We start from the raw sequence: 16185 nt of genomic DNA, 5'->3' as shown, positions 1-16185 counted from the left end.
CCATTGGCTCCCGGTCGCTGCCCCTCCCCTTCTCCGCTCCCTCCATTGGCTCCCGGTCGCTGCCCCTCCCCTTCTCCGCTCCCTCTGTTGGCTCCCAGTCGCTGCCCGCACAGAGTACAGAACTCTGATGCTGGCATTCAAAGCAACCAAAGGTATGGCACCGCCATATCTTGCAAGTATGATCGCACGCTAGTACAAACCCTCTCGAGCAATCAGATCAGCCGACGCAGGGAAGCTGGAAGTAGCTTCGCTAAAAACGCCGGGACTGCGCAGTCAGGTTAGGACAGCGCTCCACACGTCCCAAACTCTTCTCCCTTCTGGCTCCAAAACTATGGAATTCACTTCCCATTACAATCAGAACTGCAGATTCACTCCCAATCTTCCGCCGCAGTCTGAAAACGCACCTCATCATTTTAGCCCACAGCACCTGCCGTAGTACTTGCCCTGGCCTCGACCTCCTACAGGCGTATGCACAGGCTCAACTTATGTAACTTAAATAGCACTTTATGTAGACATGGCACTCTATAGTGTATACACATATAGTTTCCTTTAGATAGATATTCCACGGTATTACGTAGGATTACAATTTACAATTTAGGCATTTAGCAGACGCTCTTAATCCAGAGCGATTTACATTACAGCAATAACAAAAAGCATGGCAATACATCACATACATAAAAAGTAGTTATCATGAAACATGCGTAAGCTAAGTAAGAACGTAACAGTGGAGTATCTATATAATGAAACTATATATAAACTATACATACTATACTATACATATGTACTATAATAAAATGCAATTCTAGTGCTGTCTATGTAACATGCTGTAAATCTGTATAAAATGCTATGAAGTTTACATAAAGTGCTATCTAAGGGGCTAGGGCAAGTGCTACGGGCCATGATGGATTCATGATTACCTTTTTATGTTTTGATGTATTACCATGTTTTTTGTTCTTGCTTACTGTAAATCGCTCTGGATTAAGAGCGTCTGCTGAATGCATCTGAACACAAGTTAATCCCATCCCTATATGTTGTCAAACTGATCTGAGTATATGCTCTGTACTTGCACGTGTTTTGCCCTCACACTGGGGGCTCCATTTCCATCACCGCTAAACCCCTTATCCCTAAACTTCTTTGCCTTTTTTTTACTATTTTGAAAAACATTTTTGAATAGTTCAACTAGCCAGACTACATTGACACTTTGTGAGCTTGTAGACTGGCCATTTTAACTATTCAAAAATGTTTTGCAAAATAGTAAAAAAAGGCAAAGAAGTTTAGGGATAAGGGGTTTAGCGGTGACGAAAATGGAGCCCCAAATCTCTTCAATGCGTTGTGAGCTTGTATATCTGCAACTTTCTGTGAATGCAGTTATTTTGTGTAATTCAACAGATCACAGAGAGGATTGTAATGCACATCTTTTGCATGTATTTAGGCCAAGTGCTGGACGTCAAGGCATCAAGGCAAACATCAAAGAGAAAGAAGAAACATCCCCACACTTGTTTCTAGAGCTCCAAAAAAAGACTTACTTTATTTAATGGCAAAAAATTGCAACGTTTCGACCCTTTAGTTCTTCATCGGGAGATATGACAGGCATTTTGCCTGATGAAACAAGTGTGCGGATGTTTCGTAATTCAACAGAAATGTTAGAAATGTTAGAGTACCATCTGGTATTTTGCTCTAAAATTAATTAATTTAAGATACTGTATGCCTGTTTTGATTAACTGGATATGAAAACATGTCTGTTTTTAGGACATAAGCTGGCCCTCACTTTCATAATGACTTATACATTTAATTATCATTATACATTAGACAAATTAGACATTGCGTGCGCGTGCACGCACACACACACACACACACACACACACACACACACACACACACACACACGAAGGGATCGAGTGTCCTGTTGGGAGATAACATCACACTGTAAAACCCTGAGTGTTAATTTAAGCTCTAAATTAGTTAAATTAACACAGTGCAGTGCAGCATTTGAGGTACAAAAAAACAATAACGTCCAACATAACTTTCATTTACAGTGCTTGGTCTTTTTGTGTGTGTGTGTGTGTGTGTGCGTGTGCGTGTGCGTGTGCGTGTGCGCGTGCGCGCGTGCGTGTGTGCGGCCCCCCGGCCCCCCACCCTCGTCCCTCATTTCTCTTTCATCTTCAGCCTCTTTCTCAACCTCTTTTCGTCTGGTGTGTCTGTCCCAGCGGGAGACCATCTGTGTCTGTCCCAGGAGGGAACCATTGGGGATGCCCCTTTGAGTTAGCCTGGCGCGGCCAGACTCATAGCGAGGGTTCACTGATGTTTCCTCCCTGCATATAGAATCTTCAGTGAATCCCCGCTATGAGGCTGGCCAAGCCAGGCTACCTTTGAGTGTGAATCCCCGCTATGAGGCTGGCCAAGCCAGGCTACCTTTGAGTGTGTGCGTGCTCGCTCCCACGCATGTGCGTGTGTAGGTAGATGGGTCCAGAAATCACTATAACAAAGAACCAAGTCAAATACTGACTTCACCAGAACTACTGGTTCTTCTACTACTGGTTTTAGTCAGTCCGCCTGCAGTGACCCCAGTGACCCCGTCATGCACTCATTGTGAAACAGACATAGGAAAGAAGCAGGTGTCACCCCACTGACCCCAGGTGTCACCCCACTGACCCCAGGTGTCACCCCACTGACCCCAGGTGTCACCCCACTGACCCCAGGTGTCACCCCACTGACCCCAGGTGTAGATCAACATGGACACAGAGCGCTGTCTGGGTTGGCATGGCGATAATAGGAATGCTGTGGCTCAGCGGTCCAGGCACCTTGGCTGGTAATCCAGTCTGGCAGTGTGCCGCGGGTTCGACTCCCGATCCCGACGGCCTTTACCTTAGCGCTAGGTATACTCTTGGTTGCTTGTTTTTGCAGAAAATGCACTAAAGACTTCTGGTGATTAGTAGTTTTTGTTCCCTACCTATGTTGAATACACTTATTGTAAGTCGCTTTGGATAAAAGCGTCTGCTAAATGACTGTAATGTAATGTAATGTAATGCATGTCTTCCCCCCCATCTCTCTCCCCATTTCCTGTCAGCCTACTGTATGTCCCTCCATAAAATATATAAAATAAAGGCGAAAGCCACCAAAAAAAAACCATTTAATAATATGAATGCTTCCTGGACAAAACAATCCTATTAGTTTTACATCCCTTTTCATATCCAGGCCCATTATTTATTCTGCATTTAGCCTTGCAGACCCAAAACGAAAGAATGTTATGTCCACATTTCCATGCTGTATTGATGTTGGTATATACCATTAGGAGAGATAACAGGCAAACGTTGATCAAAATAACAATTATTTCTACATTCTCTAATTGTGTGTAGACTTCTTGTGTAAATTAAATTCAGTTAATTAAACATCTACTGATGCATGAACTTGGACACATCATCAGTGGTGTAAACCTGGAATCGTTGGGCGTTTCTGGGTCTTACAACAAGACACCCTCCTCCAGGAGACCCGACCAAGGCTGATCAGACCCCGGCCTGTGTCCAAGTGGCATGCTACAGCCCCCACTGTCTCTGTCCTCAGTGTCCTGTGTCCAAGTGGCATGCTACAGCCCCCACTGTCTCTGTCCTGTGTCCAAGTGGCATGCTACAGCCCCCACTGTCTCTGTCCTCAGTGTCCTGTGTCCAAGTGGCATGCTACAGCCCCCACTGTCTCTGTCCTGTGTCCAAGTGGCATGCTACACTACAGCCCCCACTGTCTCTGTCCTCAGTGTCCTGTGTCCAAGTGGCATGCTATAGCCCCCACTGTCTCTGTCCTCAGTGTCCTGTGTCCAAGTGGCATGCTACAGCCCCCACTGTCTCTGTCCTGTGTCCAAGTGGCATGCTACAGCCCCCACTGTCTCTGTCCTCAGTGTCCTATGTCTAAGTGGCATGCTACAGCCCCCACTGTCTCTGTCCTGTGTCCAAGTGGCATGCTACAGCCCCCACTGTCTCTGTCCTATGTCCAAGTGGCATGCTACAGCCCCCACTGTCTCTGTCCTGTGTCCTAGTGGCATGCTACAGCCCCCCCTGTCTCTGTCCTGTGTCCTAGTGGCATGCTACAGCCCCCCCTGTCTCTGTCCTGTGTCCTAGTGGCATGCTACAGCCCCCACTGTCTCTGTCCTGTGTCCAAGTGGCATGCTACAGCCCCCACTGTCTCTGTCCTGTGTCCAAGTGGCATGCTGCAGCCCCCACTGTCTCTGTCCTCAGTGTCCTTCACTGTCCTGTGTCCAAGTGGCATGCTACAGCCCCCACTGTCTCTGTCCTCAGTGTCCTTCACTGTCCTATGTCCAAGTGGCATGCTACAGCCCCCACTGTCTCTGTCCTCAGTGTCCTTCTCTGTCCTGTGTCCAAGTGGCATGCTACAGCCCCCACTGTCTCTGTCCTGTGTCCAAGTGGCATGCTACAGCCCCCACTGTCTCTGTCCTCAGTGTCCTTCTCTGTCCTGTGTCCAAGTGGCATGCTACACCCCCACTGTCTCTGTCCTGTGTCCAAGTGGCATGCTACACCCCCACTGTCTCTGTCCTGTGTCCAAGTGGCATGCTACACCCCCACTGTCTCTGTCCTCAGTGTCCTGTGTCCTAGTGGCATGCTACAGCCCCCACTGTCTCTGTCCTGTGTCCAAGTGGCATGCTACAGCCCCCACTGTCTCTGTCCTGTGTCCAAGTGGCATGCTACAGCCCCCACTGTCTCTGTCCTGTGTCCAAGTGGCATGCTACACCCCCACTGTCTCTGTCCTGTGTCCAAGTGGCATGCTACAGCCCCCACTGTCTCTGTCCTGTGTCCAAGTGGCATGCTACACCCCCACTGTCTCTGTCCTGTGTCCAAGTGGCATGCTACAGCCCCACTGTCTCTGTCCTGTGTCCAAGTGGCATGCTACACCCCCACTGTCTCTGTCCTGTGTCCAAGTGGCATGCTACAGCCCCCACTGTCTCTGTCCTGTGTCCTAGTGACATGCTACAGCCCCCACTGTCTCTGTCCTGTGTCCTAGTGACATGCTACACTACAGCCCCCACTGTCTCTGTCCTGTGTCCAAGTGGCATGCTACAGCCCCCACTGTCTCTGTCCTGTGTCCTAGTGGCATGCTACAGCCCCCACTGTCTCTGTCCTGTGTCCTAGTGGCATGCTACAGCCCCCACTGTCTCTGTCCTGTGTCCAAGTGGCATGCTACAGCCCCCACTGTCTCTGTCCTGTGTCCTAGTGGCATGCTACACCCCCACTGTCTCTGTCCTGTGTCCTAGTGGCATGCTACACCCCCACTGTCTCTGTCCTGTGTCCAAGTGGCATGCTACAGCCCCCACTGTCTCTGTCCTGTGTCCTAGTGGCATGCTACAGCCCCCACTGTCTCTGACCTGTGTCCTAGTGGCATGCTACACCCCCACTGTCTCTGTCCTGTGTCCAAGTGGCATGCTACACTACAGCCCCCACTGTCTCTGTCCTGTGTCCAAGTGGCATGCTGCAGCCCCCACTGTCTCTGTCCTGTGTCCAAGTGGCATGCTACACTACAGCCCCCACTGTCTCTGTCCTGTGTCCAAGTGGCATGCTACAGCCCCCACTGTCTCTGTCCTGTGTCCAAGTGGCATGCTACAGCCCCCCACTGTCTCTGTCCTGTGTCCAAGTGGCATTCTACAGCCCCCACTGTCTCCAGCAAGACTAAGAGACAGTCAATGGGGAAGATGGCTGCATGAGATGTTGGCGACACTATTAAAGAGGCTCCTGGCGCAGAAGCAATGCAGATGTTTAACAATTTTTTAACTCTTAAGAATGTAAAATGAACCAAATGGACCCGCAAGAGTCCACTTGGTTTCATTTTAGTTAAAGACCTATAATATTAAATCCCATTAAAGACGGGAACCCCTATTTGTAACTATACCTTTTAAGACAGGAACCCATTTTGGTACAGTTAAGTGTATATATATATATATATATATATATATATATATATATACACATATATATACATACACACACACACACACATATAGCCTATATAGCAACATCAATGTTTTGTAATTTTTGAATAACTATTTGAAGTTTTTCAGAAAACAGGATTTAGAAGGCGTTTTTAGAATCCGCCTCGGACGTCCTAAATGGGTTAAGGGTCCATTTGGTTACCAACTGACTCCCATCATGTAGCTGGGGACCACCTGGAACCGCCTCAAGGACCACTGGTGGTCCCTGGACCACTGGTTGAGAACCACTAAGGTTCTAAAGTGCGCTCTATAATTTTCGCAATAGCATGTGACTGCAGAATGACACAAATTGACCAAATCTACAGACAGACAGAAGCAGACAGAGATGACTGTGTTGGCCCCGCTATACTGAACTCAGTGTCACTACCGTGTATGTCCCATGGCATTATGAAAGAAAAGAGCATTGTCTCTTTGCACTTTGCACAAAATGCGACTTGTGACAGACGGAATATTATAGACCACCAAATACACAACCCCATGCCAAACAAAATAAAACACTCATACATACCCACATACTGCTTTCATAAGAGAATAATTTGTCATGCACTGCATTAATAATTTTGCTGTAGAACAAGGATTGCCTATGGGGTTTCTCCATGTGCCACCTGATGTCCATCTCATTATGTCCTTTTCTCAGAATTGCACCAATGCCCTATTAACCCATTTTGATCTGAGATCAGATTCTAAAAATGTCTTCTACATGGCGGCGGTGGTGGCTCAGGGGTAGAGTGGCTGGATGGCAACCGCGAGGTTGCCAGTTCGAACCCGGGCTCCCCCAGAGTTAGTGTCGAAGTGTCCTTGAGCAAGACACTGAACCCCTAATTGCTCCCGATGTGCTAGTTTGTGCCTTGCATGGTTTCTGCTGCCATCGGTGTGTGAATGGGTGAATGCAATGCACAATCTCTGTAAAGGCGCTATATAAATGCACCATTTACCATTTACATCCTGACAGTTTTCTGAAAAAGCTATGTTTCTATGTCAGTCGTTCTTCGATTTTTCAAAAATAGCAGACCTACAAGCTCGTAGCGCGCCACTCGGTGGCACGCTATGAGCTTGTAGATCTGCTATTTTTCAATAGCTAAAGCATAACATAATGCTAACACCAAAAGGGGTTCCCGCCAAAAATGGGTTAATTCCATATAGTGGGATCATTGTTACTTTCTCAGAATTGCACCAATGCCCTATTATGGAGTGTTTAATACTATTTTACCGTAATTTGACAACATAATTATATCTCTGAGCTATATGCAAGGTTACAACTTAAGTTCTGTATATTCTTGTGTGTGTGTGTGTGTGTGTGTGTGTGTGTGTGTGTGTGTGTGTGTGTGTGTGTGTGTGTGTGTGTGTGTGTGTGTGTGTGTGTGTGTGTGTGTGTGTGTGTGTGTGTGTGTGTGTGTTATTTTGTCTAGTCTATATGGTAAAGGAAAAATATAATAATGAAAGAATAACTAGAAAAAGTGCCCTTCTGGGCACAGGTCTCCACCAGGAGGATAGGAGTGTGTGTGACGCGGCTTGGCCTGTTGTAGCGCCACCATGAGGCTGATTTGAAAACTGTCAAGTGGCATTTCTTCCTCAGCCTAGTGGGAATATGCATGCACAGTTTCACCGCAATCGGACGCTGCGTTGAGTAGTTGTGGCAATTTGTACAAAACGGGTACAAAGCAGGCTACTCCTGAAAGGTTTAGAAGCCAATCGTAGGCAATGAACGTGGATTATGAGAAATCAAACAAACGCGTCTTGATCACATGACTATGGAGAGCATGTGTACCGATTTGCGTGAAATTTGGATAAAATCTGAAGGAGTAATATTAGAAAATGTGTTTTACATATGTCAGCCTCCTGGTGGCGCTATAAAGAGCAGATGTGAAAAATTCCAGGCAAAGGTTTTTCCTTGGCCTCTAGGGAGTTGGCATACAAAGTTATCCACAGATCCGTGCAGTTAGAGGTAAAACACTTTTCGGCGAGTTATAGCGCCACCATGAGACTGAGTTGAAAATGTTCACGTGCCATTTCTTCCTCGGCCTAGTGGGAATGTGCGTGCACAATTTCACGGAAATCACACGATGTGTCCATGATTTGCAGCATTTTGTTTGAAACTGAGCACACCTGCAAACTTTGGAAGCCAATCTTAGCCAATCAGGATGGAGTCTGAGAAATCTGAAAGACCCGTTTTGTTGAATGGCTCTAGAGAGACTGTGTACCAATTTGCGTGATGTTTGGACAAAATCTGTAGGTGTACTGTCCAAAAACGTATTTTGCACAAAGCGGCCTCCTGGTGGCGCTCTAACAGGCCGTTCTGGAAATTCTGGGGCAGAGGTTCATCGTTGGCATCCAGGGAGTGTGTGTGCAAAATTTGACATCGACCAGATTAACGGTGCCGGAGATTAGCTGTTCACAGATGGACGGACACACACACGGACACACACGGACGGACGGACGGACGGAGTGCAAAACATACTCTCTCCCCATGCCTTCGGCCTGGTGGAGACAATAAAATAGATTACAGAAAACAGAATTTCAATGTTTGGACCTTTTTGTTAATTCTTTCTTTCTTTCTTTCTTTCTTTCTTTCTTTGATTGTTTCAATTTGTTTGTTTGTTTGAAAATGTAACCACTACTAGCCAAAACCATAAGAGGATATAGAGACGCCAGGGTTATAAAGTGGTTAAAAGTGAAAGGAATTGGTTTGTAGGTTAGTAGGTGTTTCAGTTTGTACTTTGTGGTAGGTGTTTCAGTTTGTAGTAGGTGTTTGAGCGACGCACGCCCATTACATGTCGACTCACTGCCGTCCACAGACAGACATGCTATCTGGTCCATTATTGGATAGTTCTAGGGTAAACCACACACTGTTAGTTAGGGGAGGAGGATTATTTTGTGCTGGAACTGCATGCTCGTCTGGTTTGACGGTGGATTATTACAGGGACTTGCATTTGTATATATTCTAATTTAATGTCGCAAAAATATATATCTTCAAAGAATATGATAATGGGAGTTTCCTTTGGCGTCTTTGTAATTCTCTCCTGCGTGTTGCTGGAACATGTGAGTATACACTCAGGTTTTTACCATGCTGCAAGTTTGTCAAGCTGTTGTTGTTTAGCCTACTATGTTGTTTTAAGTTTATGACAGTTGCTCCCCTGTAATTAGTCAATATTTTAAGACTTTTGTCTATTGATCAACATATTCTGCCGAGTTGTGGCACGTGCTGCTGCTGCAGTCTCAGAGTCATCCTGCCGAACCATCTTATACTTTATTAGGCTACGACATGAAAACTTGGTGTTAGTTTTAGCTTGTATGTTTGCCTGGAAACCAAACTTTTAAAATCTTTATTTGGATAGGGCTCAGCGTTGACACAAGACTTCTTTGAACACGTTCGTTCGGATCTTTTCTCTTTCTTTCTTTTTACTTCTATTTTCTTTTTAACAATTGGAATGCCAACCAAGATCATCATCCTCTTCTGGGAATGCATTGATTCGTAGCCTATATATCGTTTCACTGGATCGTTTTTTCGCCCTTATAAACAAAAGTGATGAAACTTTATAGTTCGCCCCCCTCACGACTTATCGACGCGACTGCGCTCCCACACAGACATTACGCACGCAGCCTGTTCACCTTGGGATGCGTAGAGCGCTAGAGAACCATCCTATGTTAGCTCTGGTCGAATACCAAACGACTCTTACCAACTCCCCCCCCGCGATTTTTTTTAATGTAGTTAACAAACAGTTAATTTAGTATTTCCCTCCCTCTCTGAAATCTGAAATTATCTTGTATACAGATTTATTTGATTGTATAGTAGTCGATACTCTGTAAAATTTAGAAAGAACATGTCACAGAGACGGTGACTGCTCAATTAAGTTAATTTGGGACCTTCTAGCAGTTAATTTCGTTTTATTAATCACATTTCTTCCGTGTAGCCCATGTTTTGTAATGGCATCATCATGCTATTATGCCCGTGGATATACAGAGTGAACTTAACAATGATAAATGAATATGATAATACCTTTTATATAATCACCAACATGAATTATGTTTGTTATTTACAGCTATAGGTAGAGTACGGCGAGATGGAAAAGGGGCGACCGTACCTGTTACCCTCTGGTCCATATCTAATGCAAAGTCATTTTTTAGGGCTATGGACCAGAGCTATGTCTGCCTCACGTTTTCAATCACCAGAGAATTGCTCAGGAAATCGAGTTAAGCTATAGTCAATTTAGCACGAAAGTGGGACATGTATTGTTAATTTCCTGTTACCGCATCGAGATGCTTTATTGGGCTTATAGCCTGATGACTAAGGGGAGTTCCTGAGGAGTGAATAGTCATAGGAGTCTCCCTATCTCCAGCACAGCCCACGCCATATGGCAACATACTCATTTGTCTGTTCCAATAACGCTGCATGTCGACCAGCCTCTATGGAGAAACTTGATTCATGCTGGAATGTAGTTAAGTGAAGCACTCGGCAGCACTCTGATCGAATGCTCTAGTCTAGAGTCTATCTAGCACAATATGTTTTCCCTTGTTTTTTTCCTCCTGTACAAAACATAACCTTGGCTGCTGTAGACACTGGCAGAGATGAGACGTTGCAGATTGTAATACTGATATCACTCATGATGGGGATCTTGGGATCATGATCAAAATTAAACATGGACAGTGCCAGAAAGAAAAAACTAAACAAAACAACAAAGACCAGAAGAATACCTCGGAGAAGACTGAAGCGCTTTTGTGATGAAGGTCATGGAAGTCATGAGGGTGATGATGATGGTTTTGGTTGTAAAACTCAGTCCATGTGTGTGTGTATATATATATAGTATGTCACTCACACCATATGCCTATTTCCCCTTCCAGGTGCGAGAGTGGTCGAGGCTCTGGCCATAAGATTATTGTGTGGCCAACAATAGCCCTGTATAGTACCCCCGGTTTTGATGAATGTCTTCCCGGAGAAGAGATTCAATCCCCTAAGTAACAACTACTAAATCTCCCGGTCCTTTTTAGGGGGTCTTCTGATAACACACAGTATTCCCCAGTGATGACGATGCCAAGAAATAAATTGACTTCAGCTGCGAAAAGAGTGACCGTTAAGTGTGTGATGGCTGGAGATTCATGGAGAAATATTTCCACACACACAAACACACACACATGGCAGAGCCGTGTGCGATATGGGCTATATGTTTAAATCACTTGATATGATTTGACGTCCTGCGTGTCTTAACCCATTCTGGGCGGGAACCCCTTTTGGTGTTAGCATTATGTTATGCTTTAGCTATTGAAAAATAGCAGATCTACAAGCTCATAGGTCTGCTATTTTTGAAAAATCGAAGAACCACTGACATAGAAACATAGCTTTTTCAGAAAACTGTCAGGATGTAGAAGACATTTTTAGAATCTGATCTCAGGTCAGAATGGGTTAAGGAGAGATGAACGGCCGCCCCATGTCAGGCTGATCTCATACCCACGCCAGCGCAGACGTGATAGTCTTGTTTGCCCACAGATTCGATGCACATTTTAGGCGCTGTGGGAGTCAGGAGATCATAAATCTTGGTTTGTCTTGTCTTGGGGCCCGGGGGGGCCCCTGGGGGGGGGGGGGTCCATGTCTCTGCATTTCATATCTCCCTCTTCTCATTCATTTTTTATCACCGGTGAATCGGTGATGCTATTTTATTTTATCTCAGCTTCTGTTCAGACTGAATTAACTACATGCATTTCATGATTGTTTGATATATTAGTTTGATAATCTAATCTAATAACAAATGTATGTTAACCACAACCCTGGCATCCCTATATTTATCATTATTTCGGCACACGTACAACCCTGTCATCCCTATATTTATCATTATTTCGGCACACGTACAACCCTGTCATCCCTATATTTATCATTATTTCAGCACACGTACAACCCTGGCATCCCTATATTTATCATTATTTCAGCACACGTACAACCCTGTCATCCCTATATTTATCATTATTTCGGCACACGTACAACCCTGTCATCCCTATATATATTTCGGCTACTTTCACTTGTTTGTCATTCAAAGAAGCATATAGGGTTAGGGTTATAGGGTTTCTTTACAAATCGTAAACCCTGACTGTGATTATTAACCTGCTAACGACTAACCCCAGAATACATACATATTCTGGGGGGAACTTTAACAAAAAATAGCAAATGTACAAGCGTACAATGTGTCCTGAGCTTTGTAAGATCAGCTTGTAATTACTGCTTAAAAAGTTTAGGCATAAGGGTAAGCCAATGTATGAATGAATGAACCATTGTAAAGCGCTTTGAGCACTTGGAAAAGCGCTATAAAAATGCAATTCATTAAGCAAGATATAGGTAAATGTCCAAGAAAGTACACAGAGCTAGATCAGGTCCTGTTCTGTTCACTAAAGAGGGTTTAAGTGGTTCTGGTTAAATGCATGATTAATGTTTCACAGTGTGTAAACATCCATCAGAGTCGCCTGATCTTGTTCTTCAGATGAACGTACGTGTACTAACTAACCACCACCAACCTATCTCTCCCTGACAGACGTCCTCGCTGCAGATGTGTGATATCATGACGGAAATAGACCGGGAGAGAGACGCGTGTTCTGCACAAATTGAGAACAGGACATCAGGTATGTGCTGTTTGTTTTGGTGCGTTCCACACATGTTGCTGTTGCTGTTGCTGCCCTGCCATGTGAGTGTGTACTGTGACTGTCCACTGATTTACTAGATCCACACAAGTGCGGTTTGATGGGGACCGACGTGGACAATTAGGCTGCACTGCAGCGTTCTTAACCCATTTTGGGCGGGAACCCCATTTGGTGTTTTAAGCATTATGTTACACTTTAGCTATTGAAAAATAGCAGATCTACAAGCTCATAGCGCGCCACCGAGTGGCGCGCTACGAGCTGGTAGGTCTGCTATTTTTGAAAAATCGTGAAAATGTGGTGCAAATCTTTGAATATATATTCTTTCAGAGCGAACGTTTTTAACTCAAATATTTGCTTCTGAGAGGTTCCTGGAACAACATATTTTCAGATGGGGGTCGGCGGCAAATTACATATGATTTTTGGGGTCCTTGACATGAAATATTGAGCACCACTGATACAGAAACATGAGGTATTTCATTTTTAAAATGTCAACGTTAAATTGACTTTGATTGATTGGCCTAAATGGGTTAAGACAACACGTCTGCTTTTAGCCCTCCTGTGATAACATCAAATGATTGGCCACATGGCTGAACAGCATTCTTTCATTTGTGGTTAATGCTCTCTGTATACCCCTGGCTGTTGTTGTTGTATTATTGTTGTGTTCCATCTTCCTTTATATATAAAACCCCCCCCCTCAATTGTCCTTGACGGTTTGATTAGATCTGTTTTCAGAAAATGCGGCAAGAGTGAGGCCTGTACCCTATAGTGCGGATTCATTTAATCAACTGATGTGATGTTTCAATTTATCACAGCTGAGGCTTAATGTATGTGCTGCTATTGTGAGCGGGCATTACACACTGTGCCCATGTATTGTACCAGAACAGATCAATATGCATCCCTCATCCTCTGTGCTTAAAGGAGAATTCCATGCTAGAAGGCTTTCTTACCTTTCTTTGTAGTTGTTACGTCCCCACCAAAGAGGTCCAGGTGTTTTTTGAATTGCATTGAATTGAATGGGAATTGAATGGGGCTATGGGGTGTTGTGCTAATTCGCTTATTTCCATCGAGAATTAGCACAACACCCCATAGCCCCATTCAATTCCCATTCAATTCAATGCAATTCATTTAGGGCTTATGGTAGGGGAAATAGCCAATAAGGAGCTTTTGCACAAAATAACACCTGGACCTCTTTGGTGGGGACGTAACAACTACAAAGAAAGGTAAGAAAGCCTTTTAGTATGGAATTCTCCTTTAATTCCGTTCTCTATCGCATGCATCTTTTCAGCTGTGCACTACCTCGTGGTAATTGTTTGCCCATGTGTGCTGGCACATTGCACTGTTTCTTTGCTACTGTGTTGTTGTTGTTGTATGACTTGCTGTGAAGTGCACAGAGACCCCTTGGGGTGATGTTGCACTATAAATACGAATAAACCCAAACTGAACTATGACATAATATGGGCCTCCTTTACACCCTTTACCCCAGAAATTGTTTTGCTTTGTACATATTTTGTCAAATAATCTCAAAGGGGGGGAAAACAGCCCTCATCGCTGTAGAGTGAGCACCTTAATTAACATTTTAATAATATGAATAAGTAAATGCTAATGAAGGACGGGGACCGGTTTTATTAGTCATGGTGTTGCGGTCCCCGCGGGCCGTATGGCTGTCCCCGCGGGCCGTAGGGCTGTCCCCGCGGGCCGTAGGGCTGTCCCCGCGGGCCGTAGGGCTGTCCCCGCGGGCCGTAGGGCTGTCCCCGCGGGCCGTAGGGCTGTCCCCGCGGGCCGTAGGGCTGTCCCCGCGGGCCGTAGGGCGGTCCCCGGGGGCCGTATAGCAGCACTGGACCTGAGTAAACACATCTCTGCTGCCATGGAGACCCTGAATGCTCCAGGTTCATGTGTCCTATAACCAAGAAACACAGACCAGTTGGCTCTTTGTCACCGTGCTTTATGTCTCCCACTGTGCATTTTAAATGCATGGCCTATACAGTACTTTGTTCACTGCTGGATGATCTTTGTCCTCACATGACAGACGTTCTGTTCCTCTCTCTTTTACCTTTATGTTTCACTGACTCTCTCTCTCTCTCTCTCTCTCTCTCTCTCTCTCTCTCTCTCTCTCTCTCTCTCTCTCTCTCTCTCTCTCTCTCTCTCTCTCTCTCTCTCTCTCTCTCTTTCTCTTCACTGCTCTGTTTCTGTCTCTCTTCATCTCTGTCTGTCTGTCTGTCTGTCTGTCTGTCTGTCTGTCTGTCTGTCTGTCTGTCTGTCTGTCTGTCTGTCTGTCTGTCTGTCTGTCTGTCTGTCTGTCTGTCTGTCTGTCTCAGGCACGTGCAGAGGGGGGGGGGGGGGGGGGGGGTGCTAGGGGGGCTTGAGCACCTGCCCTTTTGCAGAAAGTGCCCTTTCCCTAAAAAAAGAAAAAATTTGTGGGGGGCCAATAAGTGCCATTGGCCCTTCAAGACAAACATTTGACAAGTAATGATAATTCCACTATCATAATGTCTCTGAGGTTGCAGTGGGATGTGGGATAATGTAGTGTCAGCTCTGTCTAACTGTGTGTGTGTGTGTGTGTGTGTGTGTGTGTGTGTGTGTGTGTGTGTGTGTGTGTGTGTGTGTGTGTGTGTGTGTGTGTGTGTGTGTGTGTGTGTGTCTCTCTCTCAGGTTGCAGTGGGATGTGGGATAAGGTAGTGTGCTGGCCCAGTGCCGACGTCGGCGAGGTCGTCACCATCGCCTGTCCCAGATATTTCGTCTTCTTCAGTGGCCACACTACTAGCCACTTCTATGTGGGTAAGAGCCACGTTGACAACACTGGGTAGTGCATGCGTGCGTGCGTGCGTGCGTGCGTGCGTGCGTGCGTGCGTGCGTGCGTGCATGCGTGCATGCGTGCGTGCGTGCGTGTGTTGGACAGACAGACAGACAGACAGACAGACAGACAGTTTACTGTATTCCAAGCATTCCTGCAGGCCTGAGGGTGCAGCAGCAGCCTGCAGACAGACAGGTGAAGTCAAAAGGTGCAATCATGCAGTAAGAAATGGCATTCAGGACTAGGATGATGGGACTTTATATATCTAGCAGAAAGACCTCCTCTTGTTGTTATAATACGCCCAAGGGTTTATATTTGTCATATTATCACTTGAATGTTTTTTTTCATAGTTCATCAAAGAAATGCACAGCAGGGAATACATATGTACATGTTCATATCCAAAACACCAGGGAGAACGCACAGGGCTTCTATTTTATTTCTTGTATTTATAATTTTTTACAGAAAGTTAGTGTCCCAATAGACTGGAGTGAATGTATTAAACTAGACCACTTACCCTGCTGTTGGTTGACTAGGGTTCATGGAGCGTTCTCCAACCTTGCACTCTGTATAAAAGCATCCGCTCAAATCCTACAGTGTAAATGTCTCACAAATTAAATTACCTTTAAGAAATAATAAGAAATAACTGAAATAACCAATTCAATGGCATGATCCCTAGTCAACCATTGATAAAATGTGAAATAAACAGAGTGCAAACCTTGTAATTCCATTTAGTGTTTTAAAAAAAACTAAGCAGGTAAACATCCCCTCTAGCAAAAAAAAACGT

General features: G+C 45.2%; 2 protein-coding genes across 2 annotated transcripts in view; both read left to right on the top strand.

The window, feature by feature from the left end:
• LOC306929686 (crystallin J1A-like) overlaps positions 1 to 16185 on the top strand; it is a 163672-nt gene that overhangs the window by 34411 nt on the left and 113076 nt on the right. The window lies entirely within an intron of this gene.
• The window catches only part of LOC306929666 (vasoactive intestinal polypeptide receptor-like), a 46788-nt gene continuing 39515 nt past the window's right edge, over positions 8913 to 16185 (top strand). Inside the window, exons 1-3 of the mRNA XM_079510290.1 lie at positions 8913 to 9028; positions 12505 to 12592; positions 15260 to 15385. Coding sequence (XP_079366416.1) covers positions 8939 to 9028; positions 12505 to 12592; positions 15260 to 15385 — 304 coding nt within the window. The 5' untranslated portion in view covers positions 8913 to 8938. The remainder of the gene's footprint in view (positions 9029 to 12504; positions 12593 to 15259; positions 15386 to 16185) is intronic.

Source organism: Electrona antarctica (genome assembly GCF_951216825.1).
Source record: "Electrona antarctica genome assembly, chromosome: 1".
Classification (NCBI taxonomy): Eukaryota; Metazoa; Chordata; class Actinopteri; order Myctophiformes; family Myctophidae; genus Electrona; species Electrona antarctica.
Note: the sequence above shows the minus strand (reverse complement) of the source record. Positions and strands in the feature narration are given on the sequence as shown.